General features: G+C 35.9%; 1 protein-coding gene across 1 annotated transcript in view; it reads right to left on the reverse strand.

The window, feature by feature from the left end:
- LOC140237167 (uncharacterized) overlaps nt 1-20,890 on the reverse strand; it is a 51,239-nt gene that overhangs the window by 14,938 nt on the left and 15,411 nt on the right. Inside the window, exons 3-18 of the mRNA XM_072317109.1 lie at nt 19,734-20,057; nt 17,846-18,133; nt 17,260-17,397; nt 15,329-15,481; nt 13,670-13,807; nt 12,882-12,917; nt 11,936-12,229; nt 11,235-11,510; nt 10,627-10,700; nt 9,816-10,077; nt 9,077-9,179; nt 7,940-8,040; nt 6,896-7,245; nt 5,357-5,444; nt 4,759-4,835; nt 2,744-2,780 (exon numbers count right to left, since the gene is read on the reverse strand). Coding sequence (XP_072173210.1) covers nt 2,744-2,780; nt 4,759-4,835; nt 5,357-5,444; nt 6,896-7,245; nt 7,940-8,040; nt 9,077-9,179; nt 9,816-10,077; nt 10,627-10,700; nt 11,235-11,510; nt 11,936-12,229; nt 12,882-12,917; nt 13,670-13,807; nt 15,329-15,481; nt 17,260-17,397; nt 17,846-18,133; nt 19,734-20,057 — 2,739 coding nt within the window. The remainder of the gene's footprint in view (nt 1-2,743; nt 2,781-4,758; nt 4,836-5,356; nt 5,445-6,895; nt 7,246-7,939; nt 8,041-9,076; nt 9,180-9,815; nt 10,078-10,626; nt 10,701-11,234; nt 11,511-11,935; nt 12,230-12,881; nt 12,918-13,669; nt 13,808-15,328; nt 15,482-17,259; nt 17,398-17,845; nt 18,134-19,733; nt 20,058-20,890) is intronic.

Here is a 20,890-nt window from a genome sequence, read left to right on the forward strand (position 1 = left end):
CATGGTGAGATAAGGTATTTTGCCAAGTCAACATCGAAAAAAGTTACATGTCGTCATGGTGAGATAAGGTATCTTGCCAAGTCGACATCTAAAAAGTTACATGTCATCACGGTGACATAATGTATCTTGCCAAGTCGACATCTAAAAAGTTACATGTCGTCATGGTGAGATAAGGTATCTTGCCAAGTCAACATCGAAAAAAGTTACATGTCGTCATGGTGACATAATGTATCTTGCCAAGTCGACATCTAAAAAGTTACATGTCATCATGGTGCATAAGGTATCTTGCCAAGTCGACATCTGAAAAAGTTACATGTCGTCTTGCCTACATAACGTATCTTGCCAAGTCGACATCTGAAAAGTTACATGTCATCATGGTGACATAAGTTATCTATCCAAGCTGAATAAATTTGCATGAACTTGCATAATTAATGAATTTCACTATTTCATGCAGAAGTTTGGAAGCCCTCACCAAGCCCTATCAGATAAAACAATCAAAATCAAAATCAGCCATGAAATGACGGAGAAGTAGCATTTTCTAACATTTTTTTGAGCACACACGGACAGACGCACGGACGCACGGACGGACACACACACACACACGCATTCACTTGTTATATTTGATGGTTTTGATTTCATTTTTTTTTTGGCAAAATATATACCATGGTATTAATTTTGATCATCTTCCTCCTCATCCTCTCTCACCCTTTTTATAGGTTCTGATCAAGCAAGAATCACAAGGATTGTGTGGGATATGCTGTGATAGAAAGAAAGACAGCTTTTTCATTCCATGTGGGCACACACTCTGTCTTCCATGCAGCACATTCTTTGAAGAGAATGAAGGAAGAGATTGCCCGTTTTGCAAGCAGAAAATACAGTCTGGTATCAGTTTGTATTATTAGCTACCTTAGACCCTTATAGTTTGTGTCTGAAAGGGGTGCATTAATGCATAATGATCTCCCAATTCATGCCTATGTGGCAGTCCTCGATAAAAGGGGAATTCCACCCAAGTCAGTCCAGTGTTTCTACAGTGTGTTCCTAAAAAAGGGAAACCAAACCTCAAAGGTAAATTATATCACAAATGCATAGTTTTTCTTTTTTGTAATTTGTGTGTTGGATTAAAAAGTAGCTCATTAAGTTAAATTTGACACCTTGCTTGCGTCAACATTGCCATGGGTTTTGTTACAGATCGAGTAAGGTTTCTTTGAAGGAAAATGATACATCTACTTTTTCCAAGTTTCAAAGAACCCTAACTCTCTAACTCATGTCAACATTGACGCAAGCAAGGTGTCAAATTAAAGCTTGAGAGCTACTTTTTATTCCATTATACAAATTACAAAAAAAAAACTATGTATTGTTCAGTTGACTTTTGAACTTGCCTTTCCTTTTTAGGAACACACTGTATGGAAGACGATGAATTAAAAAAAGATAATTGATCCAATCATGAGTAAATAAGGAAACTACAATCATTAACATTATCTATTACTTCATTGTCAGTTATGCAAAATGGCAATGCTGATGAAATCACAGTAATTTTAGTAGTTCTCCATTCACATTTTACACAAAATTTCTCATTTTCCAGAGTATGTATTTTCACATCTTAAACTCTGAGTATATTCAGAACAGTTGTCACTCTTTGTCAAACAACTCTTAGAGTATAGGGTAGAAAAATGTAGCTTTCAAGGAAATTTACAAAATGGGAAATTCTTATGTTCAGAGAATGCAATGGAGACTTGATGACTCATGCACCATGACGACATGTAATTTTTTGTAAGTCAACTTGGCAAGATACCTTATGTCACCATGACGACATGTAACTTTTTAGATGTCGACTTGGCAAGATACCTTATGTCATCATGACGACATGTAACTTTTTAGATATCAGCTTGGATAGATAACTTATGTCGCCATGATGACATGTAACTTTTCAGATGTCGACTTGGCAAGATACGTTATGTAGGCATGACGACATGTAACTTTTTCAGATGTCGACTTGGCAAGATACCTTATGCGCCATGATGACATGTAACTTTTTAGATGTCGACTTGGCAAGATACATTATGTCACTATGACGACATGTAACTTTTTTCGATGTTGACTTGGCAAAATACCTTATCTCACCATGACGACATGTAACTTTTTAGATGTCGACTTGACATGATAATTTTTGTCTCTATGTCAACTTATAAAGTTGATAAGTCGACATGATAGAGCTATCATGTTGACTTGACAAGATAAATTATCTCGCCAAGTCTCCAAGTCGAATGGCACTTTAAAGCTTCCGTAGATTTGTACTTTAGCAAGACGAAAATCTACCTAAAAGACAAAGAAACATCCAATCAAACCAGAGCACTGGGCAGAAAAAAAAAATGTTATTTTCCCCTGTTTAGTCCAAACGAATTTCTCCTTTAGTGCGCATTATCACATAAACAATCACATACATTAATTGCTCTATACATGGAACAAAACCAGAAGTTGCCCTCTCCGTTCATATATTGGAAAATTATTATATTTTCCTCCAAAATGTGCTCACTTTCAAAACCAAAACTCATAGCTTAGCACTAAAATGACTACATCATATTTCAGTGAATGTAAACAGTTTCTGAATGGTTTGAAGAAACGTTTGCATTGCCCATCATACAGTACAGTCAAAAGTAACAAAAAAAAAAGCAAAACATAAAGACACACAAACGAAAAACTGAAGTAATTATAATCTGTGAGAAGTTTGAATCAGCTTGCATACCTTGGGAAGCGATAAACATTTTCTCTCCTTTATGATTCTGAAAACAAGAAATTGGATAGACAGAGTGTTATCATGTTAGATTAACTTCGGTCATTTGAATCATATAAGTTTTTTTCATGATCTACTATAAATATATATTGATCTTTCACATTTAAAGTTTGTTTGTTTTTAGTGTTCCATATTCCACGTTTCAGCAAATAAACTATAAACATTGAACAGTGAATTGTCAAATACAAGTTTTGATTGTAAGGGAGAAAACTGCTGTTAACATTATATATACATATACATATATATGTGTATGTGTGTGTGTGTGTGTGTGTGTCCATGGCTAGGTATTAGCAGCGGCTTGGTGACCGAAGTCAGCTACCAAATCTCTAAAGGGGGTTATTTTTGATATTGTATATATCATTTCATATCAAACCACTGCACTTCTTTTTCGGCCAATAATCTCAAATCTAAACACTGTAGTGGCCTGAACAGGCCACCAGAGAAGAGCCTTATTGGCGAGTCCTGATGTATCATTAATCATTGAATGACACAGGAATAACTTTAGTTCATTATCAGATCAAAACTGGCATAACAATGCTTTGACATTATAAACCAAACAATTAGAATCACATTTCATTTTCCTCTAGTTTTGGAGCAATTTTCAGCTGAGAGGACTTTGTTTCCAGGTTTTGTACATCAGAATGAAGATATGTGGCTTCATGGGGGTTACTCATTGTATGTATTGCTTGCTTCAAGATCAGTTCCTCCGTACTGTCAGTAACTGCATTAAATGGATGCATCCTCACAGAAAAAGCCTCATAAAATAGCTGGGTATTTAATCACATGATCGCTTTCCCTTAATTCTAGCGAACCTATTCTTTCTCGTGTATCTTATTCTACATGACCCGCTACAACTAAAGGATCCTAAAGTCGCTGACGGTTTAGCCGAGAAAAATGACTTTGAAATCACATCATCAAAATTGGTCAAAACTATCGGATTTATGTTTTTTGCGTAATTTTGTAGTCTAATGTTTTGTCTATCATGTGCAAAATTTCCAAGCTAAATGATCAAAGGAAAGGCAAGAAATCAGAGTTTTTCTTGGCCTTGTTTTTCCGACTTTCAGCGTAACAGAAACGTGTCCGAAGATTTGGATTTAGCGCCGCAGCTAGACTCCGCCCGTAGAAACGAGGGAGTGATCTTATTGGTCAGTGCATGGCATCCTGATTACTTATTGGTCGTGCGTAGACCGCTGGCGCTAAGCTTAAATGAATATCGCGGAGGTCGCTAGGAGTATACCTTCTATTGTCACGAAGTGAAAACTGTCTCGCCTCCTCTTAATCGTGATAGCGTCGGGTGGAAAACTTTGAAGGCGTTTTACACGAAACTCTGATTTCCTCAACCACTTGGGTATCTTCGCAACCGAGTACTTTTATGAGTTGTGTTATATATGAAATTAAAGTAGAAGAGTAAGGAAATTATGTCATGCCATTTTCAAAAAAAAAATGTCCTATTCCCGACTTTTGGATCCATTTGTTGTAGCGGGTCACATATCATCTTGTCAGCATAAGGAGATCAAGCAGGCAAATTAATATAATCAACAATTCTACAGTCAAAGCAGCATACTTTATAACATCTAAAAAGTTTTGAACTGCCAGTTCGGATTAATATAAGTTTTTCCCATACTGACATATCAAACTCAATAGATAGATATTGGACGGAGTTTTGCGTGTGTGTGTGTGTGTGTGCGTGTGTGTGTGTGTGTGTTTTAGGGGTGTTGGCTGATGTGTGTGTGTTTTTTAAGGTACTGTGGTACTCTTTGCAGGAAACTCACATAAAAAAGTAAGCTACCATTTACCTCAAAACTTCAAACCCAGTTAACTTCAATAGATCAGTAGATGGTGTCATGAGTACTTCCGTAATTGATATAATGTATCATAACATCACTTTCCATACATAATTGTGTGTTCCATTCAGCTATAATTTCCTCATAATTTTGATGTCAGGTTAGAAATTCCATTTTTCTTACTCGAACGATGCTGGCATTATAGTAATCTGAGTGAGGATCACCCTCCAGGGTTTTCAGGACGACCCGAGAGTGATCATCTGATGCAGTCACAGATAAAGGGGAAAGAAAAGGGGAAGAAACAACAGTGATTACTCCTCAAATCTTCACAAAACATGTATGCATCTTTTAGTGTCTCAGTATCACTGGCAACTGTACTGCATTAGATTTTAGTGGTATCTATCCATTTCTTCATTCATTTAGATTAGTACAAGGAAGGTTAGATTTAATTGTGAGGCGATGTTTCTGTTTTTGTCATATGACAGATACACTACGTAAAAACATAATTCACAACTCATTTCATCTCAAAACTCATACTGCCTCTACAAAAGGAAAACATTTATGCAATCTTTTGCTGTAATATGATAATCTATAACATTAAATAACTAGATGGAATCAAGTTAGTGTCACAAATAAAAAGCTTTTCATGTCTTTTTCAGTACCCATGGCTACTCTTGACTATTCTTCGCCATCACATCTAGAAAACTTTATAATTTGTTGTTGTTTTTGTTGTTGTTGTGATTGAATTCCTGTAAAGCATTCCTGGCTTTATAATACTCACATGTCACAATGTTCTTGAAGCGGTTCTTAGCTTTGTTCTCAGGCTTTGATGCAACAGTCTGTGGTATTGGCTCATCAACAGGAAGCAGCTGAAATAATGAAATGATCAGGAACTTAAGGACATAATGAGAGTGAGAACATACTTCAGTCACAATTTTACTTAAAACAGTGAAGAGATAAGTTATAATATGTTGAGATTGAGTAACTGTGACATTGTCCTATGGTACAAGAAGACAACGATCACCTCAATATTGATGACAATATAAATAGAGAATGGACTCACAGCAAACACAATAGGCATATCATCAGGTTTCAGTCCAATCACATCAACATAAATCTGACTATACGTGCGTATCAATAACATAAATGTATAAGAGTTTTGCAAGGCGATATTAATAGGCCAATGTAAATGACCACACAAAAGTCAATCACAAAAGATCTAGTCCTTCCTCTGGCATGAATAATATGAATCAATCTTATCAGATACACGGTACTGTGTTTTGATCGAAAATAAATTGATACTGAGTGATTCAATTCCATAAATCACTTCCTTTTGCACTTGTATCTCAGCCGGAATGACATAAATTATTTCTTAGCTCGTGTATGGAGTACAGTATAACACTTCCTGTAGGAAAAGCTCTTGGCACTTTTGATGGCTATATGTGGAAGTTATTTACCCCTCTTTATAATCTTAACTTTACCTCTGTAGCACCAATAAGATGACAATTTGTGTACATCAATATTGGTGAGTTCCAGAGAATACTCTGAATTGTAACTGTTGGATGCATGAGTAGATGTGAGCCAAAGATTTGACAAATGTGTCTTAATTATCTCAAATGATGTCTTTTAATGAGCTTTTGAAGAAATTAAGAGAATCTTATTAATTGTAAAACAGATTACCACATGAGCCAGCCTACACTCCCCTCATCACCAAGAAACGACTTGCTTAAAAATAGACTGGTTAGCTTTATTTGAATAGAGCAGATAAAAATACTGGTCTGGATTCTTGGTTTAAATATAATATATCTAAAATTATCAATAGCTAATACTACTTTTTTGAAAAGTCAAATCTTTGACATAAGTCCACATTGTTGAATATATTGGGGAACATTTTATCCACATGTATTTGCTATTCATCCACATGGCTGTTAGTAACATCCACAAACTGTTAGTAACATCCACAAACTGCTAGTAACATAATATTAGCAATGGTATTTTGAATAAAGCATTTTGTATTTCAGCTGAGGCCCTCTTGTGCTAAAACAATTCTTGCCTTGGTTAAAAATGTTTCTGTGCCAATGAGTCAAATATGCACAAATTTTACACATAAACCAATGGGCATATATTATGATGTGGCAAGCAGAGGATGAACCGATATTGTATCAATATGTTTCTCCCTTCATATCTGCAATATCTGTGTTGCATATAGAATAACTAACGATGTAGAATAATGTCCAACTACATTAAAGCTTGGTATATGGGATGTTCTTCTCTTACATGGGCAAAAACATTACTGAAAGAGGGGAGGGAGGTAACTTACCCCAAAATCATGCAAAAAGCCATCTTCTTTCCTGGCTTTTTTGGACTGCACATACTCGACAAGGGTTTCCGCGGTAACGGGCCCTGGAAGACTGACGTTTTCGTAAATGTCTCCATCAGTGAGATTGGAAGTCTCAACCTCTTCAACTAGGGGTGACGTGCAGTGGTGGGACTGCTCCTCTGACCTGTGATTAGGGAAGGCGGCAAAGGGCGCCACATTTGGCCCCGCCCTCAATACCGGGAGGGTCATGCTCTTTTCTGTGGGAGACATTGCTGGAGACGAGGCCTTTTGGAGGGTGACAGCTCGCTCCCTCTGAACAGGTGGTCTTTGGCGTTGACCTACCCCTGATTCTGTTCCATGGAGAAGAGGCTGTGTACTTAGGGTGACTAGGATGAAAATGGATTGCATACACTTTATTTGGACATGGCATAGCATATTGTAACATAAAAACTTAAACTTACCGTGTATGTATGATATAATATTATATAAATAAAGTATACATACAATATATCATACACACACACACACACACATATATATATATATATATATATATATATATATATATATATATATATGAATACACTTATATAGATGTATGTACAGGCAAACACTGGCAAAATCAAAACCAATGACAGGTATCATGATTGGAAGAATATTTTCTTGGAATGGATTTTTTTTTTATATGCATGTCTATGGCACAAGTCATTTGATAAGCGAGCTAATTTTAGAACCAGACAGAATTTTGTTTGCGCGAGAGGAATTTCAATGGCAAAACAATCATTATTTCCTGAACCTCTTTGTTCATTGCAAAAGTGAAAACAGGAAAAGGTGACTTCTAAAGACATGCAACAAGGATTAACAAGCATTATATTGTTCATTGCATAACCAATGACTTTTAAAGACATGCTACAAGAATTAACAATCAGGTGCACATCCTACAAAATATTACCATACACAAACACATGTGTCACAATTTTGAGAAAAAATAATTGATACAACTGTATATCACAATACAACATCACTGTACAGTTTGCCACTAACCTTGACCATTGCCATTCTGTGGAAGGTTGGTCGGGCTTGACTCGTACACGACATTATCCACAAACTCTTCATGAAGCTTCTCTCCTTCCCTCTTCCTTTTCCTGAGGAAAAATAACATATTTCACAGGATCAAGAGCCATATATCATTCTCAAATCATAAGGGAGCTTTAGATTTGTGACGTGTCAATGTTAAGGTTACTGTTGTTTGCGGTGCATTTCTCCTCACTCCCTGTGTCATATTTCAAAGTAGCTTTAGATTTCGTGAAGACGCAGCCTTTTAAAAGGTAAATGGCACCCCCAATGAATTGTCTGCCATCACTGCATTATGTATAGTACTCTGCGTTGTGAATTTGAGTGGATGCGGAAATTGCTCACAACTCGTCATGAAGAAAGATTGCTTTTGATGTGTATACATGGTCTTGTGCATGTGCAGTTCAGTTAATTAACACAAACCTATATTGTCCATTTCCTTCTCGATGTGAATGATTTATTCATTTGTATAATGACTTTATTTGTTGAAGTGGAGAAATAAGTTGAACTGAAACTAAAATGAAGCTTACATGCATAACGCTTGCCTTCAACTCTCAGATCAAGCTTAATTCGTTCGCTTTCACTTCACTGTATTTGATGTTTGTTCATCAGGACTGCCACAATTTCTCAATTATAAACAAAGTCAAAATTTTGCGTATTAATAACAGAAGCAAGAAAAAAACTGGAAATGGCCTAAACTTCCTTCTTCCTCTTCATATTTTCACCAGTTCTATGTTATATTAGTACGAATGCACACAAAGAGATGAGATAGTAGAGTGTAGAGGCTTATTTGATTAACTCGATTTGTCCTGCGGCACTTCTGTCCTGAGGCAAAAGTCAAAGCACTCGGGCATTGACTTGTAAACGTATGTGTGCGACATTCTTAACTTCAGGGTAAGCATACTTTAGAAATGAGCATTTCTCACCAACAGTCTCTTTAGGATAAAGCAGAGACCCATTCAACAAACCACAACTGTAACTTATAAAAATAGTAGCATATAATATTAGCAGTTACATTTGTTTTGCAGCAGCTTTGCAAAATCACTCAGTAAAAGGCAAGTAGGTCCTGGAAAGAATGGCAATAGTTTGTTTAAGGCTAATCTTTACCGTGCAATAAAGAATATGAGAAGAACGATTAGGACAAGAAGAATGATGGTGGCAATAATTGCCCCAGCAATCACAGCTGTGCTTGCTCCACCAGAAGCAGGATCTGAGGAGGAAAAAAAATGCAAGAAAATCTATTCTAGTTGTTACCCTTCCTTCACCCATCAAAAAGAAGTTTGTAAATTGTCTCCATTTCAAATCTAAAATAGCAAAATTTGCCTGAACTAGCTACAGAGATAATGCATCTTAATGAGTATTCTTTTGCACAATATACAGGCAGAGTGTAGAAAAGTTCATAACATTTCAAACTTCCATTGATGTGTTCTACTGATATCACTAACTACACTGCTTTCACTCAATTCACATTGATATGCAGGCTTTGGTTTCCTTTTAATTTTACAGTGCTTTTTTTTCCATCAAGTGGCACGCACATCAGCAAACTTCTCTTTGTCAGTCAACAAAGAGATAATGAAAGTAACCATCACTTAATAAATCAATGTCCTCTATTCACTATTGTATCTCTGCGGCACTAATTAGAAACTTTGGCGTCATTATGCTGAAGTGGGTTTCCTCGCTTTGAATTAGTCAATAGACCTGCTCGGCTCAGAGTGTTTCATGTTTTTGCTGGACTCTTTTATCACAACACCAATGTATATTTGCCCTTAATGCTAGTAATAAAGTTATCCCTCACTGAAAAGATACAAGAAAGTCATACTAAATATTATCATTATGACACACTCACCCTGTTCTGGGGTGAAAGCAACCACACTTTGACCCCTTGGACTCTCTGAATCCTGGTTCCGTGTCACCACATTGATGGTGTACTGTGAGGATGGTTCAAGGCCGGTGAGGGTGTGGCTGGGGGGAGACTCAAATGGTACATCTTCATACATCTCAGGCATATCGGCTGCCCGCTTCCGCACAGACGAAGACCCTCCAGTGATGGCATAGTAGATTCTTATTCCAGTGAATCCACTTCGACAGTTGGATCCATTTGTCGGATTCTAGACCATGACCAAGTTTTCATCGGAAAGTTCACCTTCGCAGGAATTTGCTACTTTAGTCATATAAGGATTTACATTCTACATCTATCATGTCTATAAATCGCTTTTCCTGTGTTTAGCCTCAACGTGCTATTGACTTTACCCATTAGAAAGGTGTCAGACATTTAGTATTGGATGTTGATGACACATATAATGTAACAAATCTATTCCACATATTTTTCCTTTATTTACATCTCCCTTTTTTGCAACATTTGTATTTTCTGTTCTTTGAAAATACTATGTATTCCATTTTAACAATATCAAGGAATGGAATACAGTAAGGCAAAAAGTTTGTAAAGGAAAAATATCTGCTCAAATAGGAGGTAGAGAAAATCTTGAGACTTTTCCATTGCTAGATTGAGTAAAATTATACAAAGTAAGTGTTACAATTACGAGAAATCAGTTACTTGGTAGTTTTCTAAGCTTTAACTCTGTTGAACTTTATAAGCATTAATAAAGTGTAGGGTAAAGATCCAAATGGTCATCTTTTCATAATTATTTTTTCCTTACCTGCCATGTGACTGTTATTTCTCCTGCTCTACTTCCATTCACAGCATCCACTAAAGATGGCCCTTCTGATGGAGCTGAAGAAAATTTATCGTGACAGACTTGTGTTACATGACAGCGGTGAAATATGAACATTTATTCAGATTTTGTTCCTGTTATTCATCCTATCCTTTTTCCAGGAATCCTCCAGGATTGATTTTTTCATTAGGCAGCAAAATTTAAATCCAAATGTCAAATCATCGTCTGAAGAAGTTCATGCATACATATCTTAATCTGATGTCTATATGGGTGAACCACGCGATTTTATTGGTCTATAGTTAAGTGACTAATTGAATTACGAAGGAATAGTGGTGTGCAGGTCTTTTTTTTTTCTGAATCATGAATAATAATCACAAATGCAGAGCTCAAATGATCCACTCCTTTGACTTTCTCTCTCTCTATATATATATATATATAACTCTTCACTATTAAAGGGCCTAGCTGTCTGATTTCATGGATAGAAAATGATGATTTTTAACAAAGCATAGTGACCTTTCAACCTTGACTGGGATTTTGCTCAAAATCTAATCAGTGCATACATTTCCAGCATTGATATCCTGCCTTTTACTTACGGGAGCAGAGTGTCCTGCCTTCTACCTCCACTTTATTCCCGACTCCACCGACACCTGGTCTCTCAGCTGAGACAGCAAAAATGAAGTCTCTGTCTGGTGTCAAATTAGTGATAGTTTCTGAGGGCGCCAGCCTATCTGTTCTCATCTCAAACCGAATGAAGTCCCCAAGGCTGCTCTTCTCTTTGTAGTACACCTGGTATCCAGACAGTGGAGGATCACCAACATCCGTTTCTTCATTCCAGGCATCCCATGCCAGGGTTACCGAGCTGCTGGTGGCTGTATTCACAACGGGGGAACTGGGCAGCTGCGGTAACACTAGCATAGTGTTATCAGAAATGTTAAAAAAAATGACGTTAAGTTTCCAGCTTGTTGTTAGATTTCTTTAAATTTCAACAGAGACAAATGACATACCAAAACAGTACACACGGTAGACCAAGTAAAACACAACGTTGAAGAATTAATACATAAGTATATAAGATATAAGTACAAGACAAAACGGAATATTCAATTCCTCCATTGTAGTTGTGAAATGTGTAACACGCAAACTGAAAGTGGATTTTTTTTTTCTGCAGAACTTAACAACTTCATGTGAGGATCATATCTAATTTACAGACATTCTGTCATCTTCAAACTCAGAAATACATTTCAGATCATGAATTCATTTTATTTATCGTAAACATTCATACACTGGAAAAACTGACCATAAAATCCTTCTTCTCTGACTTCTTGGCTCGTGAAAGTGTTGACGTCTGACATCATACATCGAAATTTTTCCCCACCATGGACATCTGACACGATAAAGCTAGCAGTGTATCCATTTTTGTTACTTGCAGAACTCCATGTAATGCCTGTCTCATGAAACGGCTCATTACTGTGCTTTCTCTGAAGCTTCACAATGGGATCTGCAGTCGACAGAAAACTGCTTCCAGTGATAAAGCAGCTCACCATTACTGGCTGTCCTTGGTTTGGTTTCCTGTAGTTGACTGTTACATTCCCTGAAGAAAAATGGTGCATGGTGGTATAGGGAGAACCATAAAATCATTATTTTGTGCATACCACATTTACACAAAACAATATCATTGATGGAAAAAAATATATCCGATGTTCACAAGCCAGTTGTCAGCATGGGTCAATTGCTTCGACACTTGTAGTTTTTAATATTTTTTTTATTGCAACTTATAAACAACACAGTGCAATGGCAATACAAACTTCGAATGACTTAATACTTGATTATGCTACGAACTGAATACGGAGAAAATGTCAATATGCGCGTAACTTGATATTCCTAGGACTGATGTTCTGAACTTCGAGAGGTTAATTTTGCTTTTTTTTTAAACAACTCTGACAACTGTAGTCGGTTAAAAGAATCGCTCTACAGAATTAAAAAGAAAAAAAAAACACAGACAATTCATATCGAGGAATGATCTCATATATCTTCTCAAGTCTGTCATTATCCATGTTAATCTTCTAGTCCTGTTCATTTTTGTATTGAAGGATCACCTTTAAAAACAATTGAATGTATTATAAAATTATCCAGTCATTATTTGATCAAAAAAAAAAGGAAAATTCAAAAGTGTCTATGTAAGGGCCAAACTAACAAATCATTCAAATAACTTAATTGGAAGATACAGAAATACACTTGCATACCTGCACAGTCTTGTCCATATTTTCCAGTGATGCATTCTTTACGATGGGGCAGAAAATAGATGAATGAGAATATCAAGGATTAAAACAGCATAAAGATATTCGAGAAAGGTTAAGAAACATACTACCATAGAATAAGGAATGGGTAGTGTGTTCCTATAAGACAGAAACAAAACATGTCCTATGTATCTTTCGGCCTTTTGAAGTATTTCAAGAAAGACAGATTTTCCCTAACCTAGCCCAAACATATTTTGTTTATGCTGGCTGATATGACATCGTAGTGATTATATCTATACATTCTTCAAAACTTACACCATGATTGGCTCACACAGCGCTTATTCTTTACTTTGCTATTAGAAAATAAAGTTTTGTTTTGTTTCATAAACGACAGACTACATTTCTTCCGAAACACCAATTGACGCAATACATCAATAATTCACCTGTATGATAACTTTAAAATATGGCTGTGTAGCACTGTCACAAATTTAGGAAAATTGTAAATGTAAGTAAAGGATAAGAGCAGACTCAAAATTACGTGGTAATAGCATAGAAGTATCTGAGTAGAATACGTCCGACTATCGAATGTTCCCTGTCATCGAAAGAGGTTAAAATATGCTGAGTGTAAGGTGTGTTATGCAAGCCTTTGAACTTTACGCTTGAAGTTCTGTGCTGCCATTTAGTTCCTGATCTCGTCTATCAACCCGGAAGTGTTCTTACGAGAGGGGGCAAATATAGCAAGTTAATACATCCCATTTCAGGATATGGTTTTCAACATTAACGGCATTCCTCACCCTGACAATTTGGGCCTGTCCATCCAGGCTGACACTCCGTTGAGCCCCCTGTGCAAGCTCCGGTAAATGAATCACATTCGCCCGACACACAGTGACAGGTTTGAGTACAGCTGGCTCCAAACTCATTGGTATCGCACTCTAATTTTACGACAAAGATACACGGCTGAATTGAAAACATGTATATATGTACTTCCTCTGTATTAGCATAACAATTGAATCAGACCTTTTTTTGTACTTCTGAAACTTGTTAATGGTAAGTTTCGAGTGCCTTTCCCACTCTTTTTTTTGCAAAAGTTTACTTTCATAGACTGACATCTCAGTGAAATGGTTTCAGAAAGCAACTATGTCGCTATGGCGACTGCTAGATGTACAAACGCATTACTCTTCAATATGTTTGTTGTACATCTTGACCGTGTGACAAGTTTTCACTCGAACTTTGATCCTTGCCCTTTGATCCCATGACTCATATATTTCTTCAAATAATATCCATCTGGTATTACCCAATTTTCCTGGCAATATTTCAAGGTATATCAAAATATGGGAAAACAGTGACATTATAACTTTGTCATTTAACCTTGACTCCATGGGCCCAAGTTTTGATTACAGAATCATTGTGCAGTAATTCGTGTATGTATATCTAGTTCAATTAAATGTATGCACTACGATATTTTCAAGGTAGGGAGAAGAAAAAAAATGTAATTTCAGCATTGAATGGCAGATGTTCTGATTTTCTACAAGAGAATTATTATCGGGCAGTACATGCATATAATATCTAATATATATTATACCAAAGTTTCATGAAGATAACACGAGATATTTCACAAGATATAAAGAAAAACAGGAAATTTTGGTATTTTGGCATTGACCTTTGACCTTCGACCCATGTTCTCAAACTTAGATAATTTTTAGAGAATTTTCACCTGGTAATACATGTTTACGTTAAGTTTCATGAAAATGAATCCATTGACACTATTGACTCAATTTAAAAATGTATACCTCTCCGGTACCAATCCATTACACAGCATTCAATGTGTAGTACAAAAATAAAACATCATTTATAGTATACAATAATCACAACCCAGTAAATGTATAATATTGGACGAAGAACTCTTAGAGCTAATTCACCTTGTGATTTTTCTTTGGCTGAAATATATCGCATTTACCATTGTATTGTAGCGATGTTATCTTAGCAAAATTGTAACACTTTTTGCTCTATTGAAATACAATTGTTGAATTTCATTCGATTTCATCTCTCGGATAATTCATGTACTCCTCTTCCTCAATGTATCTTGTTAAACACCACCATATGAATCCATTGCATGAAGTGAAATATTAGCCATAATCATCACCAACCATTTTGCCTTCAAGAACTTGGCTGACCAGCTGTCTCAGCCTATAATTATGTCAGCAATCATTTCAAAACATTTGTTAAAAACTTAAAATCCACACATCCCTGCGTACTTTGCAACTAATTGACAATTTGCCCGACATTGACGTTCAAATCTAACCCGAGTATTGTATTCCCATGATTGTTATCGTGGCCGCTACTTAACACTAATTAATTCAATGCTCACTTACATCCATATACGGTAACCTTGCAAACAGTTGCAATAAAGCAAATGTCTGTCTATTTCTGCAAAACTTCCGAATTAATCTCACCTTCTGTACAGTGAATGCCTTTGTATCCAGGTGTACAAGAGCACCCATAGGGGTCTGGAACACACACCTGAAGACCACTGCATGCTCTCTGGTTATCAACGTTGTAGTTGCAGCGATACTCACAACCTTGCCCATGGCGATTACCTCCACACACTGTATGTTCACAACAGAATCAAATTGGCAAGCCTGTATTTTCAAACGGGTGCTGTTCGTTATTCCGAAGGTTCGATATTCCTAAGGTTCGTTTTTCCGAAGGTTCGTTAATCCGAAACACGCAATTTCCCTATACCTAGAGGTTCGTTAATCCGAGCATTTGTGGCGTTATTCCGAAGGTTCGTTATTCCGAAGATTTGTTTATCCGAAAATGAAATTCGGAAAAACGAACCTTCGGAATAAGGAATCTTCGGACTGAAGAGCCTTCGGAATAACGAACCTTCGAAATAACGAGCTGTATTCTTTCAAACTACTACAAGAGATGATCCAGAGTAATAAATGTTTAATAGCCTACAATTATTAGCAAGAAGGTTATATAAAATATTAAATGTTAAATCTGTTAGAAAATTCCTATCAAAAAGAGGAGAAATTATTTCTTGTAATTTATATCATTCAAGAATTATGAAGTAATGAATACATTCGACAGAAAAATAAAGCCGCATGCACTGAAATTAATTTTCATGATTTCACTGAAAAATATATCCACTCCGCAAAAAAAAAATAAAAGAACTTAAATACTTTTCGAGTTCGTACTTTTTATAGAAGATTTTGATGAAAATCATTGTATTGTATATCATATCATATCATATCATATCAATATCATATTTGCAAATACCCTTCAAGATAGACCAGCTTTACTCTATAAGAGATATGAATAAAATAACAAAAGATAAGTTGCCGTTCTCTTTATCTCTTTATAACTTCAATTAAAATCAAAGTGGGGAAACTAAAGGAGGAAAATATGAATTTTCTTTCAACTCAAACTTCAGATGACATAGGGAGCAAGGGCACTAAAGATGATTACATGAACAGAATACCTTTCTTTCATTCTTTTAATTTAGTAATCTGGGAATTCATGAGACTAATTCAAGAACCAACTAACATTTATGATTTCTTAAAGTAAGAAGTCAATTCAAATTCCTACCATTTTTATAGATTGCTTCTTCTCTAATTTCATTTGAATTTGGATTTGACAGAAAAATCCGCATATTCCTCCATTATTTCTAGCCTTTATTGATTTTTTTTTTTTTTGGCTTCAAAAATATTATTGAGATCATAGGTTTATTTTACATTTTAATTCATGTTTTTTATTGTGTTGAATTAGTCTTTAGTTCATATTGTTACACGGAAGAACACTTATGCATGAATGACAATTTGTTTATTTTTGCAAGTTTTACTTTTGTACTTCGGAAGATGAAAAAAATAAGGTTCTCCTTATGCTGGTGGTCTTCTGTGTTATTCTTTAATTTCTATGTGTATGCATAGTGAGCAATTTGTTTTCCTGATTTTTTTTTTTTTTTTTTGCGAATGGATAGTACAGTATCTCATGGCCGCTTTAATGTCATGATCATGATAATTTAAATATCCTGCAACTCATGGTTACCTTTGCCAAATATTATGTTCGTGTACTTTACAACACTTACAACACGATTACAACACTTCAAGCAGAAAAAAAATGAATATATAAAATCAATCAGTCAATGAGTAAATCAACCTTTCAGTAATGCAAATACCCAAACCACATGTAATTCAAGATTTCTACAGCATAAACAGTATAAAAATCATGCTACTGCAATGTCCCAAGGATTGAATTGTGTAGTGACAACAACATATCTTAACAAGACAAAGTCACAAGTGCCTGTCTATCTTCCACAGAAGAAGAGATAAAAAGGCCCCAGTAATTCCGAGTGAGTAAAAAGCTTTAGCATTTTACTTACCTTGCTCACACTGATCTCCCATGAAACCAGGGGGACAAACACACTCTCCCGTTTGACTGTGACAGATGCCTCCATTGTAGCACGACTGACAGGCCTGAAGGCATCCACCAAGTACATCGTAGCGACCAGCTGGACAATCTGTTGAAGATAGAGCACACTGTCAACCCTTTCATATCGTATCATTCCCATATGGGAAGATTTCTTGTTTTCCTTTTGGCACAAGGTAAATATTATTGGGAAAACATACTATGAGTATACAGCCAATGTTTTTCATCTCCAATTTTAGTAAATGCCTCATTATTATTATCATAAAATTATGCAGAGTAGACATGACGTATGTTACATTGTTGTACCCAACCTTTCTTTTACACTAGTCTTTGTGATGATGACAATGCAGTATAAAGATTGTCTCATAAATGTCGATTCTCATACTTGTAAACGACAGGGTAGATAAGCCAATGCTCATTTGAATGATCTGTTATATTCTTATGTCGTGTAATACTAGTATGTTCTGTTGAAGAAAACAATTCAAAATGAAATAATTTAAATTAAAAACTCAGATATTGCAGTCATGATAGGCCTTTACCTCTCACAATGAGTCGCAACAAGCCAGCTCTAGCCGAAGCTCTCTCGCCTGCCAGATGGAGTTCATACACCCCTCCATTTGCTGGTGTGACTTCTCCCGCAATGGTATAACTCGATGATGCTCCAGTGTATTTTGACAGGAGGTCATTGATATCGTACGTTCCATTATGTCTCCAATTTCTCTCCTCTTCATCACTGATAGGCTGCACTGGTGAGAAGTCCACTGTCACATTCACATCTCCAGCATTCACAGTCTTTGAAAATCTGCCTTCTGCTGGAACAAACCTAGCTGTAACGATTAAAGCATGCATTTGACAAATAAGGAACTAGTGATTCCACGGATACGGGGATGCTTCAACTAATACACCTGCAGGTGTTGCATCCACTTTCACAAGCAGTTACTTTTCCAATTCGAGCACAATTCCCTTCATTAACAGTAAGTTCAATAACCTTGACCATGGCCTCATGGACTGACCTAACCCTAGCATTTGAATGAATAAAACTTCTTGGATTTTTCTAGTATATGTTATGGTTGAAAAGGACATTTAAGGATCCTTTAGGACTACTGTTTGGTTTTGGTGACCTCTAAACTTGAGCATAAATTATATCCTAGTAACTTTTAGGTAATTCATTCATTTTTGTATTTATACCTTCTCAACAGTCATTGGACATTTCTAGCTTATGGTTTGGCTTTAAAATCGAATTTGAAACTAACAATGCACAGAGACCTTTGATGTCGTGATGTTGACCTTTGCCCATCACCATAACATGTTCTTAAAAGTTTCCTGTCTCCCATTTCCACCAACTTAGAATGCTTTCTGCACCATGATATTCCTACTATGATTCAGCGTTCTCACTGTTATAAAACAAAATCTTGAAACTTTTTAGAACATGATTATATAATTATGGACCTAATATACAAGGACATTCGTCATATCGTTAATTAATTCATGCACCTGTACATATCAAAAGCGCCACAATGACATTTTTAGCATGCTTCACTGCTTTGATCCCATGATCGATATACGGTATAACATTTTACATTTTTTGTTGTTGTTTTTTTTTTGTCACAGCTGTCTCACTGTTTACTTTGTGTCTATTAAAAAAAAACAATGCACAAAGTATCACGACTTGAAATAATGCATTATTTCTGTCAAACACAAAAAAAAAAAAATCGAAAAAGTGGTCACGATCATGATTTCCAACCAAAATAATGCATTATTTGAATGCAATGACATCAAAACACTTATGCATCTGGAACCATCTTAGCGTATAAAAAGCTGAGACCTTTGAACTGTTCTGAACAGTTACAAAACATCTTGCCTCATCATTCCTGTCCTTGATCATTAAGCATTAACATCCCTGAGGTTATTGTATCAATAATATTATATACATTAGGCCCATAGAGATGCTAGATCAGGCAAAAAAACAAAAAAAAAAATGTGTCGGCATAACTCACCCCACCCTACCCTGCATTTGATTTGTTTGCTTGTTAACCTCTCTCTGTTTGTGTGCACGTCCAATGCCGCTTCCTTGGGTGATATCAGCCTGCATATCGCCTGCATCACGTACTACGTATGTTACTCAATGAAACAAATCCATGCATGCTCCAGAAAAAAGTCCTATGTTATTAGTTGTTCATATTTTGACGTCAATCAAAAGATATGAATTGCATTTTCTCTTCTTGTATTCCTTTCGGCTCTTTTTTTTTCCCCTCTGAATATTCACTATTGAGACAGAAAATCTTACCCTTCTATAAAGAGTGTTAACAGCCAGACCTGTCTATAAAACATGACTGAATACACTTGAACAAGGTGTGATTCATTAGTGTACATAAATATGACATCATTTGTCAACATTAGAGAATATGACGACTTCTTCACACTTACCATCAGACCGCAGAAATATTGTTGGCACCACCGTGAACTGTCCATCTTTGGTGGCTGAACAATAAAATACTCCAAATGCCTCGTTATTAGTGGTAGCTGAGAGAACTGTTATATAAAATTTTATTGAAGGGTAACTACTATGAGAATGGGACTGTGCAGCAGGAGGATTGGGGTTGTTATTTTGAGAATTCATTGTGTAGACATAGCGACCAGTAGAAATAGTTGCATTAAGATCCGGTGCACTTCGAAAACAGGCAAAGAATGAGTCTCCATTCTCTGCACTTGTGAACTTTCGGCTAGTTGTTGATACGAAAGGTGACTGACCTGCAAGGGGAGAGATGTATTCAAATCAGTTTGAGGTGTCTTTTTTGTGACATTTATTTTGACCAACATGAATTGTGACTTATAAACTATATTTATAAGAAGATGGGGGAAATTATTATAAATGTGATAATGTGATATATGTGATATTGATTAAAATAAAATGACAGAACTGTGAATATATCTTTAGAAGCAAGAGTTTATTTCACAACTGCCCAAATGAATACATGATCATTTTAAAAGAAGTGATTCAAAGAAAAAAAATGATAATATGAAGAAAACCTATATGGCGGTAGATTTTTTTAAGATTGCATGCATAATGTGATCATGCAATACAGAAATTAAACTGTTCATGCACACCAAAGATGCATTGTAGTGTACGAATCTAATCAGAAACAAATGAGAAAAAACTGACAATCTAATCAATTCAACCATAAATTCTATCCCTAAAAATGATCACATTGGTCAATTTAAATTACCATGATCACTGTTTCTGGTGTTAGAGTTCAAGATAAAGGAATCAATCCCTCCCATACTCCACCTTTGGAACAGCCGATCACCACAGTGCACATTGAGGAGCATAACACACACACACACACACACACACATACGAACAATTTGACAGACACATACATGCCATTGATGCCACTGACACAAACACAAATGTACTTTAAGTGTATGAGGCAGGATAAAAAAAAATGAAGATTAAAAAGAGAGAGTAAGTTTTCAGGTTCAATTTGATATCTTTTCATGGATTTATACCTTGTCATTTCTTGTTTTTAAATTGCTCCTGAAATATGAAATTTGTGATTTCTCTCCCATACACCTGTACAATG

The sequence above is a fragment of the Diadema setosum genome, chromosome 13 (assembly GCF_964275005.1).
Source record: "Diadema setosum chromosome 13, eeDiaSeto1, whole genome shotgun sequence".
Taxonomy (NCBI): domain Eukaryota; kingdom Metazoa; phylum Echinodermata; class Echinoidea; order Diadematoida; family Diadematidae; genus Diadema; species Diadema setosum.